The sequence below is a fragment of the Simochromis diagramma genome, unplaced genomic scaffold (assembly GCF_900408965.1).
Source record: "Simochromis diagramma unplaced genomic scaffold, fSimDia1.1 OVJJ01000483.1, whole genome shotgun sequence".
In the NCBI taxonomy this organism is placed as follows: domain Eukaryota; kingdom Metazoa; phylum Chordata; class Actinopteri; order Cichliformes; family Cichlidae; genus Simochromis; species Simochromis diagramma.
In genome coordinates, this window is record NW_024386835.1 from 7,250,641 (window position 1) to 7,271,839 (window position 21,199).

The 21,199-nt window shown below is 40.5% G+C and overlaps 1 protein-coding gene and 1 long non-coding RNA gene across 3 annotated transcripts; one reads left to right on the plus strand and one right to left on the minus strand.

Moving 5' to 3' along the window:
- Nucleotides 1-103: 103 nt before the first annotated feature.
- LOC120731833 lies at nucleotides 104-3,260 on the plus strand. Its single transcript, XR_005695424.1, has 3 exons — nucleotides 104-376; nucleotides 1,585-1,867; nucleotides 2,256-3,260. It is a non-coding gene; the product is annotated as an uncharacterized LOC120731833 (long non-coding RNA).
- A 3,311-nt stretch (nucleotides 3,261-6,571) lies between these two features.
- Nucleotides 6,572-20,516, minus strand: dcaf12 (DDB1 and CUL4 associated factor 12). Of its 2 annotated transcripts, none has more exons than XM_040029123.1 (9): nucleotides 20,116-20,516; nucleotides 18,173-18,463; nucleotides 17,640-17,918; nucleotides 13,933-13,993; nucleotides 12,223-12,416; nucleotides 11,789-11,854; nucleotides 11,463-11,625; nucleotides 8,328-8,527; nucleotides 6,572-8,208 (listed from the first exon to the last, which is right to left on the minus strand). In XM_040029123.1, the coding sequence occupies exons 1-9, from the start codon at nucleotides 20,173-20,175 to the stop codon at nucleotides 8,050-8,052; spliced, it is 1,473 nt and encodes a 490-aa protein (XP_039885057.1). In that variant the 5' UTR covers nucleotides 20,176-20,516; the 3' UTR covers nucleotides 6,572-8,049. The 2 variants fall into 2 exon arrangements, with proteins under 2 accessions (XP_039885057.1, XP_039885058.1); XM_040029124.1 differs by having other exon boundaries at nucleotides 8,328-8,506; nucleotides 20,116-20,511.
- Nucleotides 20,517-21,199: the final 683 nt, after the last annotated feature.

Below are 21,199 nucleotides of genomic sequence, written 5' to 3' on the forward strand. Positions count from 1 at the left end.
GGAGGAGGAGGAGGAGGAGGAGGAGGAGGAGGAGGAGGAGGAGGAGGAGGAGGAGGAGGAGGAGGAGGAGGAGGAGGAGGAGGAAGAGGAAGAGGAAGAGGAGGAGGAGGAGGAAGAAGGAGGAGGAGGAGGAAGAAGAAGGAGGAGGAAGAAGAAGGAGAAGAAGAAGGAGAAGAAGAATGCGTGGTGGAGGAATAGGGGGAAGAGCCCGAGGAGCGCGAAGACACTGTGCTGTCCCGAATGAAATTCGGGCCACAATTATAGACCATGTCATAAACCATGGCCTCACAATGGCAGAGGCAGGTCGTCGAGTGCAGCCTAATGTGCCTCGCTCTACAGTCTCCTCCATCATCCAAACCTTTCGCAGGGAAAACAGGTATGTACTCTATGTAATCTATGATGGAATTATATGTTGTATAGGCAGTGTTGGGGAGTAACGGAATACATGTACCGCCGTTACGTATTTAAAATACAAAATATGAGTAACTGTATTCCGTTACAGTTACCGTTTAAAAAGGTGGTATTCAGAATACAGTTACTTTGTTGAAATAAATGGATTACACTGCGGTACTTTCCTGTTTCATTTTGTCGCGGGTCAGGACTGTTTGGGTTTTGTTTGACAGCTACGTTCTGCTGTTCCAGGCGGCAGCGTTACGGTTGCCATGGTTACAGGGCGACGCTCTCTCTCTCTCTCTCTCTCTGCGACTGTGTGTTTCCTGGGTGAGAGAGCGCCTTTTCGTTGTTGTTGTTGTGCTAAGCTAACAGGCAGAATGCTACAAGCATAGCTCTAAAGAATGTAGCATCATGGGCAGTGTAGTCCGTGTTGCAGGGAGAATGCACTGCCATACACGTTATGGGTCTGTGAGCGCGAGGAGGGAGAAAAAGGGGAGTGGAAAGGTACGAGTTGTCATCGAGGAAAAACGGGAGCTGGAAGCATGTAAATATAATAATAACCACTTCAGCCAAGAAGAGTGCCTGACGAGCCCAGTTGTAAGTAAGCTATAAGACTCGACTGTACACCGTGTTCGTGTTTTCCTCCGAAAACAATAAGTTCCGTTGGAGCAGCCTTTCAACGCCTCTCTCTGTCTCTCGCAAGAAAAGTTGACCCACACAACAAAGTTATAATATATGTGATAATATATTAAGTAATCCAAAGTATTCAGAATATGTTACTGTCATTGAGTAACGTAACGGAATACGTTACAGAATACATTTTGGGGCATGTATTCTGTATTCTGTAATGGAATACATTTTAAAAGTAACCTTCCCAACACTGTGTATAGGACAGGGCACTGAGCGTGAGGCAAAAAATGTATAACTTACTGTAGAGATTTTGTGTGCATCTGGCTACAGCAGTAGGTCTATACTAGCAGGTGGAGAGGACTAGTGGAATGTTTTGATACTAAATATGACGAGAAATATATTGAACAAATTACTGTAAACTATGGAATTACATAATTTATACAGTTTAGAGTAGTATTCCAGTCACTGTGCAAAGTTGCATTAGGATTGTGGTGAAGTTACTGTGAGTAAAACAATAATACAATTACACTGGTAACTTACTGTATTCTGTTCTTTGTGTAGGAGTGGACGACAACCTCGCGTGGGTGGCAGAGGAAAACTGCTCAATGAACAACAGGAAAGACAGATTTGAAACATGGTGATGGCAAATAATGCCATCACATTGAGACAGATCTGTGATGCCATCCTTCAGGACAATCATATATTCCAGAATATAAACACAATAAGCATCTCCACAATAGACCGGGTTTTGAAGAAGCATCAGATGACAATGAAACAAATCTACAGGGTACCATTTGAGAGGAACTCTGACAGAGTGAAGGAGCTGCGCTACCAGCATGTAAATGTAAGTCAGTTACTGGTTGTCTCTCATTATAACCTTACCTGTAATCACAGTAAGCAGTAGTTCACTTATTTGGTTTCAATACCTCCTTTACCTGATTTCAGAATCAGTATTTGCTTCATCTCACTTCAACAATTTCAACAGAAAACTGCAGAGACAACCTCATTTCTTTTATACAAGAAATATTTTTACATCAAGCTGCATGCTGAATTTTGTATTTGTTAGGGTTTCTCGCTCTCAGACATGCACCATGCATCTTTTAAATAGGTTTCCCTAAATTCTAAATTTTGTTGTCTCCCAATCAAATTTATCTAATACTGTAGGTTTTACTGTAACATCTCAGTAAGTCATCAGTATTTCCCACTCCCCTTTCTATCAAATACCCCTGCAGTACTTCCTCATAGGCCTATCCCTCGTTGTATCGCAAGAGAAAGTATCCGCTGTGGTGTCGACGCGAATCTGTGGCCAGACGGACAACAGCGTGTAAATAATCAGGAGGGTGAAGACAGTGGACAAGAGCGGGAGAATGAGTACAGCGACCACTGAATAAGTCCTTGTTTTTTGATTTTGTGTTCATACAATTTACTACTGTAATGTACATTTTCTTTTTACATATGTATGAAACTTTCTTTGCGTGTGAATATAAAATGGTTATAATTTCCTTGGTAGTGTGAGTGCAATCTGTGATGTCAAACCTCGGAGGCTACTCTTTTCTGTTGTATATTGTTGGTCCTCTGCCATAGTGACAAAACATCTAAACATTTTGTATGGCAGTACTCACACAATGCCAAAGGGACGATGCATTTTGGGGGCACTGACTATTCAGATTAGAAAGAAATGTAGTTTTGACACATGAGTGAACTGTTTTAGGGGAGATATGAGCTTTTGCAGGTGGACCATGTTGTTGTGATCAACCATCCAGGTTTATTTTGACAAAAGCACCAAGAATGATGAGAATGTCCAATCTGTGTCGAGAAATGAGCCAAAGCTATTGAGAAGGATCTTTGCCATTTTGGAGGCACTGACTGTTTAAATGAGAAAGGGATTTAGATTGAAGCCCGAGTGAACAGTTTTGGAAGAGATATGAGCTTTTGCAGGTGAGCTATAGTGTTGTGCTAAACTGTAAGAGTGTTTTGCCAAATGATCTTAGAGTTTTGAGAATGTAATTTCTGTTTCAAGAAATGAGCCAAGAAATGAGCCAAACCAATAGAGAAAAACTGTAACACAGGGAGTCACGTTCAGTAAAGCTCAGTTTAACTTGTTCGGCTTTTCTTGCTTATTGCTATTAACATGATCAGCATGACTGGTTGACATAGCTTTAAGCAAATACATCATATGACTGAACTTTCTTATACACTTAACCAGTGTTGGGACTAACGCGTTATTAAGTAACGCGTTACAGTAACTACGTTATTATTGTGGTAACGAGCACGGTAACTAGTTATTATGCCAAAATCAGGAACGCGTTACTCGTTACTGGGATTTAGATAGGGTCGTTACTTCGTGTGGTGGCTATCGCGGAGCTTCCACAGATTCAGTAACATTAGCAAGTAGTGGAGGCCAGCAGGTGGAGGAGGGAAAGGGGACGCAGGAGGAGGAGAGACCCGAAGCGGCCGCTAGTCCGAGTGTCAGGTGAACTGAACTTCAGGTCAGACGTTATGACCTGCAGTCTATCTGGGTCAGATATAAACCAAGTTTAGGTGGAGTTTATTTTCGTTGTGCTGACTTTTCCGTACTGCGTGCTAGCTAGCATGACGGGGTTTCTATACAGCTGGGTGGGTGCTATGATGTTAATGATGTTGAACTTTATTTTGTTCATACGGTTAATTATTAGAGTTGCCAACCGTTCCCTAAAAAACGGAATCGTCTCGTATTCAGAGGAAATTATTACGGGTTTCGTATTGAAGTGAAAAGGAACAGTTTGTCCCGGACTTCAGCTACAATGAAAAAGACACAAAGCTGGAGTTATTCTGTGTCTTTGCTGCACAGCTGCCTCTCATTCTCTCCCCTCCCCCTCTCCTGCTGCTACTTCAATCATGAAACTGATCAACGATCAGCTGATCGGCTTTTCCCTCTTGTTTATTTATCGCCCACTTTGCGCCAGAAAGAGGAAACCAGCGGATGTCGCGTTAAACAACAGCAGCACGTTTGGTCAGCTGTTGTTAGAATTTATTTAATATTAATTTCTAGTATCAGCTGATGTTGGCTGGAGCCACATCTGTAAGCTGCTGGTCATGATATGGTTTGGTTATCTGGTGAGAGGGAAAGATGAAGATGAAACCATGAGATGTCCTTACTGAATCATCAGAGCTGAACAGGTGATGGAGAAACAGGTTTACCTTTTAGGTGACATGAATGAGCTGAAGTTATGAACTGTTTCTGAGAGACAAATAACACCAGGATCCTTTTCTAAGTAGCTGACAGCTGGTAACTGTGCAGGGGCGGATCTAGCAAAGTGTTGCCAGGGGGCCAGGTAGGGCATTAAAAGGGAGAGGGGGGCACAAGGAAATACTTTCTTATTCTCATTTCAAATGTCTAGCTTTTAATAAATAATTATCTGAGTCTTACAACAAACGATTGATTGATTGATACATATATACCATCAAAACAGTGTACATCACTGTCACAACAGTGTTTGTTTTCATTCAAAGGCTTTATGATTTTTGCTATAATGGTGGGCCGGTCTCTAGTCAAAATGCCCGGGCCAATTTTTTGTCCCAGTCCAGCCCTGTATGCAGCTCATCTGCAGTCTGGTGTTACCTACATCTTCCTATTCAGAAGGCAGAATTTCTGAGTTCTGAGTACAATCAAAGCACCACGACTGCAGTTTTTGTGTTGGATGTAAAAAGCGCACATGACGCTGTGACGTAGGCTAGAATCATGGCGGCGGTCAACGACGGTCCAGGCGTGGGATTTCTCTCGTGGAAATATGCACATTATTTTTTCCTTTGGTAGGTGGCACAGTGCACTTGTGGTAAGTAAGCAAGCTAGAAGACTGGCAGTCTTGCTGGGTATCCAGTTAGCAACACATTAACAAGAGAAGTCTGAGTAAAACCAAAGTTACTTTCCCTAGTAACTAGTTACTTTGAAAGTAACGAGTAACTTGAAGTAACTGAGTTACTTTTGATGGAAGTAACTAGTAATGTAACTAAGTTACTAATTTAAAGTAACTTACCCAACACTGCACTTAACACATTATGCAGAGAGGCAGAGATATGTAGAAATATGATTAACTGTGTTTAGTGATCTCCCCACCCTTTGTTCACAAGGACGTAGAAACATGTTGGGGGTTATAGAGGAAATTAAAATAACAACATAAAAGTGTAATGGAAGGGTAGAAGGGCAGAAGAGGGTGAAGAAAGGAATAAAAAGTAGAGGGGGGAAAAACAAAAATCCCCTATGAATAAGCAGTAGGCAAGAGTGGGAAGGAAAAACTTTTTTCAAAGAAAACAAAAGAAAACAAAGGGAGACAGGATGAAGAAGAGAGGGAAAAGGGTTAATAAAGGATGGAGGAGGATGGGAGGAAGGAGAAGAAGAGAAAGGGTAAATGGAGAGAGAGGGTGGAGGGAGAGGAGGCTACTCTTGTCCAGACTGAGCTGAAGAAGCAGCAAAGTGCTGCTTATCATTTTCAAGCACAGTTCTTGTGGATCTGTCTGTGCTTCAACATTTTTTATCTTAACGCTCTTTCTTCTTTTTTTAATATTGCTCTTACTTTCGTTGCTTTGTGCATGTCTTTATATCTCTGTTGTACTTTTTTACAGATGGCTTATAACTCCTGCTTCCTCCTCTCCATGTGTACACTGAGCATCTTTATGTGTTTATGGCCATCCTCGCTTCTCCTCCTGCATTTCAGTGTTTCTCTCTTGTACTTTGTTATACAGTCCTTGGATCCTTCAGATGTTCTTTCTGTTTCTTGATTTCAATGTTGTTGTTGTTTTGTTTTTGTCCTTCTTTGTAAAATACTTGCAAATCTGTATTTTTCTTCTTAAAATCTTGGATATTTTGCATCTCTTTGCATTTCTTCCCGTTGTTCCTATGTCTGTAGGTGCAGTGCTTCATTAATCATTACTTGCATATCCTCTATAACTGCTTGGTCCTGTTGGTTCTTCTCCCCAAAACTCATGAGGAGTTCATTGAGAATTCAGGTTTTAAATTTCAGTTTCTATCACAAGTTATCCTTTTTGCGTTTTGTGCTGGCACAAACAAGTTACTAAATATTGTCACTAAATCTCATGATGAGTTCTGATCGTTTTTATCTTTAACTTGTTTTGCTGCAGTAAGTGACCTTTCTGCACCCTTTATGTCAAGAGGAAATCCTCTGGGTACTTATGTCAAGTACAACCCCCCCAAAACACAAAAGCACATTACATCAATATACATCCTATTTTTTTTTATTATTTATTCATTTTAAAGATTTAATAGCTTGTTTTCCCGAAATGTTTATATGTTACAATATCCTCAAATTCAGCCATTTGTAAAAACATTCATGAGGTGTGTGTATATATTTAAAAAAAAAAAAAAAAAAAAAGGGGGGGGGGGGGGGGCATCACCAAGTAGACACATCAATCCACACTTTCTCAGACACGTACATAAAAATGTATGCAATTGTCCTTATGTATTTTACACATACATATACACGTTTATATATAAAATACACTTCAAAAGTGTTGGTTATTTGTTCAATTGGTCGTAATTAGGATTTTTTTGTTTTTTGTCAATCATTATCATGAAAACTGGAGAAAAGTTCCATGTAGAACAGGAAAACTATGATTGCCTGTGGCAGTCTTTCACAGAAAGACTTGAAGGCAAAAACTAAACTCAAGCCTACCCTGCCTCTACCAAACAAAAGAAGAAGAAGAAGAGGAGCAGATTCACCCGCTCCTCAGTACAAAAAAAAATAAGAGGAAATAAAAGTTTTACAACTGATAACAAGTGTATGTGCCTGCAGCATTTAACTCCAGGGTATAGCCCAAATTCTCATTAGCTTTCCTTGCATCCTCATAGCTGGACGGCTGAGAAGACCAAACTGAGCTACTACACAGCTTCTTCCCAGTTCCTCGAGGAGCCCGAGAATCACATGAGGTTTGAGTTCACTCATTAAAGGCTCCTCTGTCTATTAATCATCATACTGGATGATATTTAACTCGCTACCAAAACCTATAATCTTAGAGTAAACTCTCTAGTAACACAAGAGTGATTACACGTTAGGATTTGTACAATTTTGATCAAAGGGAGTGGAAACATTGGAGGGGGGGGGGGGGGGTATAAAAAAAAAAAAAAAAAAAAAGGAAAAAAAAAAAGGAAAAAATAAATACAAAGCAAATCAGAATATCAGCAGGGATGTGCTGGTCTAATCACACAGTCCAAAAAAATTTAATATGCCCTTTTTTTTTTCTTTTTTTTTTTTACCCCTAACAGAACAACACTGCATTCAGCAAGCTTGAACATATCTCCTTTACATCATCTCAGCGAGGATAAGATGAACACGCAATCCCACTTTGATTGGATCCTTCTTTTATACTTCTGACTGGAGAAGTTCTTTGTGATTGTTGTGGGCTGTTCCGACATCAAACAGTTCTCTAGTTCAGTCCATTTATATTAATAGTCTCTCCAACCCTTCACCCTCTCTTATTGCTGTCTGTTTAAAGACATGGTCATTTTTCACAGAGAAAGTGGTAAAATGCCATCTGTATGTACAAAAACAAACCAGCAAAAGACCACAGCCTAATCCCTGCAGGTTGAATGTAAATCTTTTAGATGATGAGAACTTTATTCTTAATGTTTTCCAGAACTCTTCTGACGTCCTCAGTGGCAGACCTTGCAGCAATTGAAAATTAGTAATAGTCTGTACATTTTTTTTATATATATATATATATATATATATATATATATATATTAAAAAAACCCAAAAGAATAACAAATAACCAAAAAAAAGTAGCTGAAGTGCAAAGGAATCGTTTAAGGAGAAAGAACGGTGGAATGGAGGACAAATATACACAACAATAATACTGAAAGCCGTGATACAATGAAGAAAATATCATGCTCCTGAGTCCAAGTGTGAGCAAAACAGGGTGACAAAAGGTACACCGAAAACAGAGAAGGTTGGAAGTTGAAGAGGGATGGAGGGACTGGATGAGTAAAGATCTGGATGAAGATGTAGTGACAAAGTGATGGGGGAGAAGAGGCTAGCTCCACAATCCTGCGTAGTTGCCGTGCAGGCCGGAACAGAGCGGTCCACCTGCTACAAACAGCTTGGTACCAGAGTCGTCATAGCAGTGGGTGTACACTGCATTGGGGAAGGAATGAATGTCTGAGAAGTAACTCCTCCACGTCTCATCGTGATTCTGAAAGGAATATTAGAGGGTAAGTGGGCAAAGACATTGCACATGTACACCAACTACAGTTTGACTGACCACAGTTCACTGCTTGATTTGGAAAAAACAAAAAAAACAAAACTGCATACCAGCCAGCCTTTTCCCGTAGTGAGCTTGAGGATGCCATCTCCAGGGCACTTCCGATACCCTCCGTTTGGATTAAAAGGGTTCTCCAGGAATCTCTGAGCCCGGATGTCATAGAAGAGAAGAGAACCTTGGCCAGTACCCACAGTCACGATGTGCTCATAGAAACTCACTGAACGGATGCCTGCACAGGCAGAAAGAAAAGCTACACAGTCAACATCTACCCTCCCACCGTTTGAGCTTTCCAACTGTCTGAATCCTCTGGAACCCTGCTTTCATTTCTAACCAGACAGAGTACGTTACAACTTTTATATCACGGTGAAAAATACAGTTGTTATGGATATGTTTGACACATTGGAAGGCAATCATCATTTAAACTTCATACTAAGCAAGTATGAAGGTGACTTATATTGTGCCATCAGTTGAAAACTAACTTAAAGGAGAAACCAGTAACACACCCCAGTGGTAGTGGTACCAGGTCAATCTCACACACACAGTCCAAAGATGTGCATGGTAGGTTAACTTGTGATTCTACATTGGCTGCAAGTAAAAATGCAAAGTAAAAAGTTTTTTTTCCCCTCGCTGTCGAAGACTAGTGTTAGTTGCATTGACCAACAAGTCTGAGTGTGGAACATCCTCTGCCCTTTTGGCCACCTCTTTCAATTGCAAGGTTTGCAAATACCTGCCGTCTATTTTATAAACCCAGACAGGTTGCCAGCATACTGCAATCAATCTGAGTCAGTCTGCATCACTGAACGCAACTCATCTGTGACATGCCTCTTTGTAAAAGGGGATTCACCTCAACTGGTTGCTAACTGGTGGTATTCGGGATACCTTTATATATAAAGGCAAGGCTGCTGAGCACTGTCATTTTGTGATTAAAGCGCATTATTACAGTAAATATGTCATTACTTGTGGAGGAATTTATCAATTTCAGTTTCAAATCTGAAGTTCTGGCTCCCCTCTGAGTGCTAGCAGATACAGTGGCTTGCAAAAGTATTCGGCCCCCTTGAACTTTCCCACATTTTGTCACATTACAGCCACAAACAGGAATCAAGTTTTATTGGAAGTCCACAGTGAAAGACCAATACAAAGTGGTGTACACGTGAGAAGTGGAACGAAAATCATACATGATTCCAAACATTTTTTACAAATAAATAACTGCAAAGTGGGGTGTGCGTAATTATTCAGCCCCCTGAGTCAATACTTTGTAGAACCACCTTTTGCTGCAGTTACAGCTGCCAGTCTTTTAGGGTATGTCTCTACCAGCTTTGCACATCCAGAGACTGAAATCTTTTCCCATTCTTCTGTGCAAAACAGCTCCAGCTCAGTCAGATTAGATGGACAGCGTTTGCGAACAGCAGTTTTCAGATCTTGCCACAGATTCTGGATTGGATTTAGATCTGGACTTTGACTGGGCCATTCTAACACATGGATATGTTTTGTTTTAAACCATTCCCTTGTTGCCCTGGCTTTATGTTTAGGGTCATTGTCCTGCTGGAAGGTGAACCTCCGCCCCAGTCTCAAGTCTTTTGCAGACTCCAAGAGGTTTTCTTCCAAGATTGCCCTGTATTTGGCTCCACCCATCTTCCCATCAACTCTGACCAGCTTCCCTGTCCCTGCTGAAGAGAAGCACCCCCAGAGCATGATGCTGCCACCACCATATTTGACAGTGGGGATGGTGTGTTCAGACTGATGTGCAGTGTTAGTTTTCCGCCACACACAGCGTTTTGCATTTTGGACAAAAAGTTCCATTCTGGTCTCATCTGACCAGAGCACCTTCTTCCACATGTTTGCTGTGTCCCCCACATGGCTTGTGGCAAACTGCAAACGGGACTTCTTATGGGTTTCTGTTAACAATGGCTTTCTTCTTGCCACTTTTCCATAAAGGCCAACTTTGTGCAGTGCACGACTAATAGTTGTCCTATGGACAGATTCCCCCACCTGAGCTGTAGATCTCTGCAGCTCGTCCAGAGTCACCATGGGCCTCTTGGCTGCATTTCTGATCAGCGCTCTCCTTGTTCGGTCTGTGAGTTTAGGTGGACGGCCTTTTCTTGGTAGGTTTACAGTTGTGCCATACTCCTTCCATTTCTTAATGATTGTTTGAACAGTGTTCCGTGGGATGTTCAAGGCTTGGGAAATCTTTTTGTAGCCTAAACCTGCTTTAAATTTCTCAATAACTTTATCCCTGACCTGTCTGGTGTGTTCTTTGGACTTCATGCTGTTGTTCCCAATATTCTCTTAGACAACCTCTGAGGCCGTCACAGAGCAGCTGTATTTGTACTGACATTAGATTACACACAGGTGCACTCTATTTAGTCATTAGCACTCATCAGGCAATGTCTATGGACAACTGACTGCACTCAGACCAAAGGGGGCTGAATAATTACGCACACCCCACTTTGCAGTTATTTATTTGTAAAAAATGTTTGGAATCATGTATGATTTTCGTTCCATTTCTCACGTGTACACCACTTTGTATTGGTCTTTCATGTGGAATTCCAATAAAATTGATTCATGTTTGTGGCTGTAATGTGACAAAATGTGGGAAAGTTCAAGGGGGCCGAATACTTTTGCAAGCCACTGTAGAGTGAATTTCTGTGTATGCAGACAGCAACAGATGCTGATGGACGATTTCTGCCTATTGAAACACAACCTGATCATCACACACTTTCACTTAGTTCCATTTTATTTCCATCCTGATGCACCACAGTCACTTTCAAGACAGCAACAGACTTGATGCCGTTGCAGATGAGTTTGTTCCACATGGTCATAGTAATTTTGGTCATGCTGCGGTCTCCAACCTCTTTTTTTCCCCCAAGTGTTACTGTAGCATAAGTGCACAGAATGAAGTGTTGTAGAAATATGTATGTATGAAAAATAGTTTGTCAAGTACTTTGAGTAAACAGGCTGATAAAATCAAGTTCACGCCACTGTAAATTTATTGCCACCAATATGGAAAATATGTTAAATCACAACTTTACTACTCACAGTGCCAGAATGACATTTTCTAACCTGACTGAAAGCACACTTAGTTCTACAACATGCAACATATAAATAACCTCAGTCAGCGTTTTAGATAGCTCAACTAATCTTTGATTGTATTACTGGCTCACTTCAAAAGCCAACAGGTGACTTACCACTTCCTCTCTCTCTTGAACTAACTGACTTGATGCTGTGCGTAGGTTGCCGTGGATCCAGAAAAGAAACATGGGCTTGAGAGCCTACAGCATACACTGACCAGTCCTGTCCATATGCCAGGCACACATTTTCTTTGCAATGAGGCAGCTTGGTGGACAGTATCTAGAGAAACCAACACAGACTGTTAACACTGAAGAAACTGAATTACAAAATCCTAGCATTATTAGATTTATCATTTTGATCGCATATTAAAAATAACTAGCACTTTGTTGGAAAAAGAATTACCAATACATAAAACTATAATTTGTCAATCTATGTATTGTACCTTGCACAAGTTATGCTCAGCTTTCCAGAGGTGGAAATAGCCATCCAAGGAAACAGCACCCAGTTCCTGGAAAAAAGAAAAAGAGGAAATTCAAGAGGAAAGGGCAGGTCATAATTGGCTTAGGTCTAGAAAAACTGACACACTCCTGAAGGCTTCAGAATTCTAAGAGCTGTCAGTCTTCCTTTCATAAATGACTACCCTGACTTAGCGATGGGTAAATTTGTTTACTGTTTTAGATGCCATTAGATACTGTTTTGAGATGCAATTTGACAAACTCAACCTCAGATTCAAGTTTATTTATTAACCTAAATAACCTTAAAGTCCACAAAGAAAAGAAGTTGTTTGGTGCATCCAATCTTTTGTCATCCCAAAGAGCAAATCCACCAAAAGGAGACTTTGTTGCACACAACATTAGTCGTGTAGGTGAGTCTTACTTTATGGTTGTTATTGAAGGCCAGAGCACGGACTTTACAGTTGTATGGGTTGGTGTACTCCTTGGGGATGTCCTTGAGGGCACGGTGGGAGATGTGGGCATAGGAGGGCACTGTCTCCTCATTTTGACTCCTCTCAGCCTGGCTCATTACTTCTTCTGTAACCTCCCACAGTCCCATGGAGCCATCTCTGGACCCTACAGATTAAGACAAACAGAGCTAGACTATGTGCACCTTAGCATATGCTACTTCCGGTGGGGAAACTCCTGTAGGGCGCTTCGTTTCCGATATTCGCGTCTTGTTTACGGTCGGGTTTTCCAAAAAAAGTCAACCAAATGGATGAATCAAGCGGCGATTTACATTTCTCAAGATGTCTTGGGCATTTACCGAATATATCTGTAGATGATGCTCATCGACTTGTCGATATTTTACCCTTGCGCCTCAGAGCAAAAGAGAGAAGGGATTGAAATTTCTCAGTACTTGTATATAGAGTTCCTTCGTTTATCGCGGGTGTTACGTTCTAAAAATAACCAGCGATAGGTGAAATAGCCAGCTTTATTTTTTACAATTATTTTAGATGTTTTAAGGCTGTAAAACCCGTCACTACACACTTTATACACTTTTCTCAGACAGGCATGAACAGTTTCACACTTTTCTCTCTTGTTTAAACTCTCAAAGTTCAAACCTTCGTAAAAAAAAAAAAAAAAAAAAAAAAAAAAGTCCATTATAGAATGAAACCAAAGATCAAAACCTGTTTTCAGTCCCAAACATTTATTTGAGAAATAAACATACAGTTTATTTGTTTTTCTATAAATAATAATGACAGATTTTAGAACAAATGAATTTAACTTTAAGCGTCATTGCTTAATTTAAGCTTAATGCACTTTATAATCCAGTGCGCGGTATGGTAAAAAAAAAATAAAAATAAAATAAAATACAGTGCAAAATTGCACTAAAAGAATCTGCGAAACAGCGAGGCTGCAAAAGGTGAACCGCGTTATAGCGAGGGACCACTGTAATTGTGAAGATAAGTCACAACATACCCTTCGTAAATACTAACATATAGAGACCCTTACCTGCAATCATTCATGTATTTTTTTATATCCTCTGGCTTTTTTTCACGGTTTGTTGACATGCTGTGTAGGTGTATACTGATATCGACATAACGGGGAAACATCTGGCTGGACATTGCCTGTTTAAATCATAAGAACTGTCACTATACTGTGCTTCTGAGTGTGGACGATGTGTCTTCTGCATGCAGTAATGCAGTTCTGCTTGTGTTGAGTGATGTAAACAAACAATCGATCTACGCTCTTCAAACATCAAAATTGATCATTTGATTTTTTATGACACAGCAATGGTGAGCGTTCCCACCCACTGCTCTTTGTAACTTAACGTAATCTTTCCATTTTTGTATTTTAGACATGACTTTTGAGTCCACCTTCGCAGTAGCAATTGACTGCAAAATAAAGCTACTGGAAATGTACAACCCTACATCCGGTCTTAAAACAGGAAGTTAGCATTTTCTCATGCACAGGGTCTATTATTGCCTAGACTACTGACCGACCTACCACACACACACACACACACACACACACACACACACACACACACACACACACACACACACACAGTATTCCCCTACCTGTCACGTCACACAGAGTAAACTGATTAATAGCCATGTTCCCTCCAATGTGAATCGTGCTAACTCACCAGAAACTGCCATGTTGTCACTGATCCATGCTATTGAGAATATCCAGTCATTGTGACCGTCCTGAAAAAACAAAACAAAAAACAAACAGCTACAATGTCAAAGATATACAAGCTTGTACGTTTCAGGCTGGATTTCCAAATAAATACTGCTACAGTATTAGCAAAACATTATTTCAGCATTTCATTCTTCTGTGCCTGAAGGAAAGAGAACCTTAGGAAACCTGCAAGGTCTGAAGTGAAAAGCTCACAGTTAGCATGTCACAATATTCAGGCACAGGCTGTTAGCATTCAAATACACACTTAAAATTACTTACTAATCAGTGTATAGTGAACTATTTATTGAGTTCAACATTTTTACAGTGCCTTCTAAAAGTAATGTGAGTACACTACGCTCACTTGGCCACCACTACACCTGTTTAACTGCTTGTTAAGACAAATATCTAATCAACCTCTAATCAAGTCATGCAGACATGGTCAAGACGATCTGCTAACGATCAAACAGAGTATGAAATGAAAGGTGATTTCAGTGACTTTGAACACGGCATGGTTGTTGGCTGCCTAGGCTGAGTAAAAAAAAAAAAGGTAAATGGGCCTGTATTTATATAGTGCTTTACTAGTCCCTAAGGACCCCAAAGCGCTTTACATATCCAGTCATCCACCCATTCACACACACATTCACACACTGGTGATGGCAAGCTACATTGTAGCCACAGCCACCCTGGGGCGCACTGACAGAGGCGAGGCTGCCGGACACTGGCGCCACCGGGCCCTCTGACCACCACCAGTAGGCAACAGGTGAAGTGTCTTGCCCAAGGACACAACGACTGAGATTGTCCAAGCCGGGGCTCGAACCGCCAACCTTCCGATTACAAGGCGAACTCCCAACTCTTGAGCCACAATCGCCCGAGTAGTTCAGAAACTGTTGATCTACTGGGATTTTCCCACAAAACCAGCTCTGGGGTTTACTGAGAATGATCTAAAAACAATAACAAAAGAAAATCGCCACACTGCTTCAACCTGATTAGACAAAAGAAATTTGAAGAAGAAGAAACAAACAAATAAAACATTGCCTTGTCTCGAAAAATGAGAATTTTCTAGTAAAGAACAAGCATGAACCATCCAGCCTTGTATGAATGCTTTCGGGTGCTGGTGATCGTATTATTGTGGTGTTGAATATTTTTTTGCCACTCTTTGGGCCCCTTAGTACCAATTAAGCATTGTTTAAATGCAACATCCTATAAGAGTATTGTTGCTGACCTTTTATGACCACAGTGTGCCCATCAGCTGATGGCTGCTTCCAGCAGAATAATGTGCCATGCCCCAAAGCTCAAATCATCTCACACTGGTTTCTTAAACATAACAATGAGTTCACTGTACTAAAACGGATTGAGATCTGGTGACTGTGGAGCCACAGTCATCAGATCTCAATCCAATAGAGCACCACCTTCGGGATGTGGTGGATCAGCAGATTCGCATCATGTCAATATGCACAGCAAGGATCTGTAAGGAATATTTCTAGCACATAGTTGAACTCGTGCCTCAAAGAAATAAAGCAGTTCTGAAAGCAAAAACGGGACCCAACCTAGCAGTGCTTCACAAAAAGTAGCACATTACTAGTTGTCAGTATCCTGGCACTGCATACCATCAGTCACTGTGCCAAAGGAAACATGACAAACTGACAACAGCAATTGTGCAGCAGACATGATAATTGTGCTGCAAATAACAACGAAGAGACAATGATCAGTGTAGTTAGGGCTGCTCAATTAATCGAATTTTAATCACGATTACGATCTGGGCTTTCAACGATCATTAAAAATGACTGAGCCGATTATTAGCCCCTCCCTCATTTATCCGCGACACCTTAAAGGCCGGTCCGTGAAAATATTGTCGGGCATAAACCGGTCCGTGGCGCAAAAAAGGTTGGAGACCGCTGATTAAGAGGACCCGAGGGAAGCTCGGAAAGCTAAGCAGAAGTTATTTGGAGAGTGACTGCCGTTGGTTGAAAAGAGAGTTTAAAAAAAAAAAAAAAAAAAAAAACTTCAGTGGTGTTGCACACCATTTTATATTATTTTTTTAAAGTCATTGTTAACCCTTTAAAGCCGGTCAGAGCAGCACGCTCCGTTTTGCGTAACTATTTTTAAATCCCTGTAGAACCTGAACCGTGTAAGCTAGCGCAATAATTTGTTTTGCATATGAAACCGGAGGAGTTGTACTTACATCTTATGCCATCAGCTTGTCCTCGGTCACGGTTTCGTTCCACATATAGCTTTGCAAAAATTGCATAAAAAGCGCTTGCAGCAACAAAAACATAATATTCCAGAAACACGCTTTGCCGTTCCTATCAGCTGTTCGTAACACTTCCCACAGTGAAATGATGCACATGCTGTTTTCTTTGCAAATTTGCATCATAGGATTGTTTTTTGTTTTTCCTGCAGTATATAAAAATTGCAGTATCTCCAAAATAAAACTATGAAGACACTCAAAATAAATTTCCTGTGGTGGGAAACTATTTTTTGCAACTTTATTGTATTTAAAGTTTTGAGGGATAAACCTCTTAAATTTCTCCAAGTAGAAATATATGTAAACAAAACAAAAGCGATTTTCAAATTTTTTTTAGTTTATTGCACTTTTTTGCAATTTATGTAATTACTATGGACTTAATGCATACATATTATTAAAATATGGGCTATAACAGTTGTATTGATGTACAGCAACTTGAAATGCTCCCACAAATGGCACTACAGCATGTAAAAAAAAATAATAATATAAGCTCTGGTGGACTTGGTTCTATAGTAGGTCTTAAAGGGTTAAATAAATATTGTCAAATAATCGTGATCTCAATTTCAGTGAAAATAATCGTGATTATCATTTTTGCCATAATCGAGCAGCCCTAAGTGTAGTGACAAGATATATTTTTCATTTTGTTAAATAGCTCACTATACATTCCTCTACATACAACTGCCTGTATATGAAGTATTTAATCAGTAAATTGTTTTGGTCTTACATAAGTTGTAACATGTTATGTTGGCTTCATGTTTTAAAAAGATATGATGATCAGACAGACTTGTCACTTCATTAGACTATATTCATTCATTCAGACATTGTAACACTTAACTCTATATAGTTTTAATGGCCAAAACAAAAATGTCCATTAAAGTTCTAACCATTTTCCTCACCATTTCTTTAGAATCTACATCTGTAGCTTAATGACTGCTATGACATGCCTGCCAATCAACACAGAAAACCATCTGTCAACACAATCCCAGACCTACTTGATTTATTGACATCTCAAAAGACACTACGTGATCGCACCTCTGCAATCTTGGAAACGAGTACGAATGAGCAGAGTGGTATTACAAAACGCTGGATTTAAAAGGGAAGCTTAATGCAATTATGTGTTTCCAATGAACCTTTTATTTTACAGTGACTTCACTCTATTTGTGTGGAGAGGGTACCATGCAAAGTGGAGCAGACATGGAGAAGGAAAACAGCATTACTGTCATTACAATGACTACTCATTATACTACTGAATAAGTGGAATTAAAGCATCCCAACGATTTTGAATGCCTAAAATCCCTAGAACTGTTTAATAAATGTTGTCTGGTACATGGAAAGTTTGATATCATTTCTAAAGCAGGAAAAGTGGATTAATCACTATTATCAATAACCAAATGTCAGGAAACAACCAAAAAGTTCAAACTACTTACATCGCCAACACAAACAGGGTCTAGTGTAGGGAGTTGGTAGATGGCCAGGCTGTTAGGATTGTCTCCTCCTGTGGCAAGCAGTGTCCTCGAGGGGTTGAGTTCAATAGCGTGGATCCCACAGCCTTGCTGGTCCAACCGGGTATGGGCGATTTCTGTTAAGTGATAATTGCGACCAGGCACCACTGGACCCACCTCCCCAGAGCCTCCATCACGACACTCCCTGTCTTTCAGCATGGGAATGCGTGTGATCTGTCCTGTCAGTACATCAACTACAAAAAGCTGAAAGTATATGAAGAAAATACAGCTAGTTGGCCAAAAATGTGTGAGGACAATTGAAAAAATTCTGACTAAGCTCACTCAAGAATGTTTACTTGATTTAGAGCTGATTTAAGATCGATCTTTATCTCTTTATAATGAAATTAAATGAGATCATGTAAACCTACTGATTAAGTGGGATTTCTGGCAAACATTATTATAACATATGGAAAAGCCTAACTAGCTAATACAGATCACAAATAAAAAGGGCATCTTACCGTGTTGCATTTTGTCCCACACACCACCTGCCGATGATTGAGCCACTGTGAGGCAAACACTTTGTTGAGCCGCCCGAGAGAAAACTCCCTCTCCTTAAGAATGCCGGGGAGCCTGCCGGCTGCAAAGCCACGCAGGCTCCTCTGGAGCCGCAACTCATGCTGTTGTTGAGGTCTGAACTCCCGCCCCCGCAGAGCACATACCACAGAGCGCCGACTGCACCACCACTGCTGGGCATGACGTGAAGAACAAGAAACACGGCTTCGCTTGTGTGGCGCCTGACACCAACCCAGCTGTGAAAAGAGAGGGAAATAAAATCCTAGGATTATTTGCGGAAAAACAAAATGTCTTAGTTATTACGTCGAATGTGCAATTTTGGAGATTGATTCATAAAAATGAAGAGATTACTATTACCAACACAAAACAAATGAGATTTGAGTGTATGTGAATTTCAGACTTCTTCGTGCCTATTTCAACGTCTCAGCTTATTCATGCTGAGCCATACCCATCTATCTCCCACATGACTGTGGACACAGCTTGTACACAGAGACTTGAGAGAATTATCAGAGCATTTACATTTGAACAGGGTTTTTGTGGGGTCTAATGACAAACTGTAATATCACTGATGATAAACATTTTTCCAAAAGGGTTTTGATCAAGTCATGTTTGTGTGATGTTTGTCCATTAATACATTCATTTAACTTTTGCAACAATTAGTGGCTTTCCTGGCCAATGAATACTAAACTCTGGTCATATGATTAAAGCTCTATCCACATTTTACAGTTTACAACCTCAGTGCTTAAAATGTTAAATAAACAGAAACAGAATCGGACTCATACTGTGTGCAATAGCTTTGGGGCATTTCAGATCCTGAATATGGGCTAATATGTAAACATATAGAGGCACAGGGTCCCCAGGACATCATTCTCACTGCTATTAAGTACACACTAGTGGCAAATCAGACTACTAAAAAAAAAAAAACATCTCATTTTCCATCCAATACAATTACAAATGTTGATTAATAATTCTCTCACACTAAGCAAACCAATTATAAGCCGGATCACAGGTCTTGAACAATGGAAGAAAAACACTCAGTATTTATGACTTTGTATGTCAAAGGAAGCCATTGTGCCATGTTGTTTTTGTCGTTCTTTCTTGTACTGTTTGAACATTTTGCCGGTTTTGTTCAATGCTGGAAAACTATTCTGACAATCTGACTCAAATCTACCGATGACGGTGGCTCCATGGGCCTGAGAGGTGCACTAGAAGCAGGTCGTGATTACTGTGACCAGTCTCACACGTTCTGGTTCAGGTCAAACACGTATTTTTCTGATGTGCTGGACTCAGTACTGGCTATTTTGGCATGCCTACTCGATACGGTATTTCATTTGTCGACAAACGTCCAATTCGGGGCGTGGACGCAACCAATCTACGGTTAGTCCGTACATACGGGAAATGGCTAGTCAGCTTAACAGTTAACGTTTCAGCTAGCGTTAGCTGTATAGCTATCTATGCCTGATAACACTACTCAGATATTTATAAGATCAAATCTGCTTTTATTTTTGATCGGAAGGTGACGAGAGACGGCAATATTAGAGAAAAGGACTTCCAGCAGTATCCAGCCAAATCTGATAAAGAGAATAATAACACAAATAACGTGGCTAACATTAGCTGTCAGATTGACAACGGACTGCCGTTGGCTAACGATATGTTAATATAAGCGGGTACTTTCAAATCGAAATATATTATGTTATTTTAAACAATACAGAATTGTTACTGTTTGTTGCATGCTTTTCCCATATAGCGAAGCTGTTAAATGTTATAATGTAAGTAAAAATCTGTCATAACATCTTATATCAGCTAAATCTGGCTAACTCACTGCTAATTAGCATCCCAACATAACAGTTTAGCTAGCTAATATGGACCCGCACCGGTTTCCGCCTACCTGTTGTTGGTCCTTGGGCTCTCCTGCCTTCCTTTTCCTGCTAACTGTTTTCCTCGCCATAATCTGACACACACAGTTCCCTCACCCACATGGAGGGTAAAAGTGACGCTGGACACTGGATCATATAATGGCGATGTCTATTTTGTTCCTTGGCCCTCAAAGGCAGCGTCCAGCGACGAGGAAAGGCGATCACATACGGGTGAGGTTCGTTAAATCGCAAACCAAAATTATCCCCGAACGTCCTCAGATAGCGTACTTGCTCGCCTCTCAAAAATCTCTACACTCAGTCCGTGTAAACTATTCACTGCCGAGCTAGTAGCTTGCTCTTTTTCCTTGTCAGGTCGCGTCAGCGGGAACGGCGAAGGCAGCGCGCAGCCGCACTGAAATTAAACATCAACAAAAACAAGGTCGTACGTGAACGTCAAACGTGCTCGTTCACGTTAAACTGCGTGGTACCATTGACCCGATCGTGTGACGTCAGAGCTGTCGTTTGACACACTAGATTACTACTGTATTTTCGTTGTTGTTTTTAATATGGGTATTTTAACATTGATTGAAATTTATATTCAATATATGTTCAATTATTATGTTCAATAATATAGAGCTGATATCTATAACTATTTAATTTGGTTGAAATAGCTATTAATAGTTTGTTGAAACATATTCTGTTTACTCACAGATGGTATTTCTAAACATTTTACACATTCTTATGACAGAGACAGTGGTGTAGGGTGGATTGTTCTCCAGTTGGAGTTGGCTATCTACCCTTCAAATGCCAACGCATCCCTGGGAAAGAAATCAACCCCCGAGTTGCTCCTGTTGGTGGACAAACACCCTATATGTGTGCGAGTGTGTGAATGTAAAGCCCTTTGTAGAGCCCCAAAAGGAGCTGTACAATGTTAAAAGGCACTGTACAGAAGCAGACAATTCACCATTACAGGCGGCTTACTGGATTTTTCCGAAGTTGACTTATTGTTGGCATGAGCACCCAAGTATGGAATCACAAAGCTGATAAGCACTTTAACTCATTGAACAGGACTCTAGTCTTGTCCGTTTTTATACCTTGATAAATGCAGGCAGGATA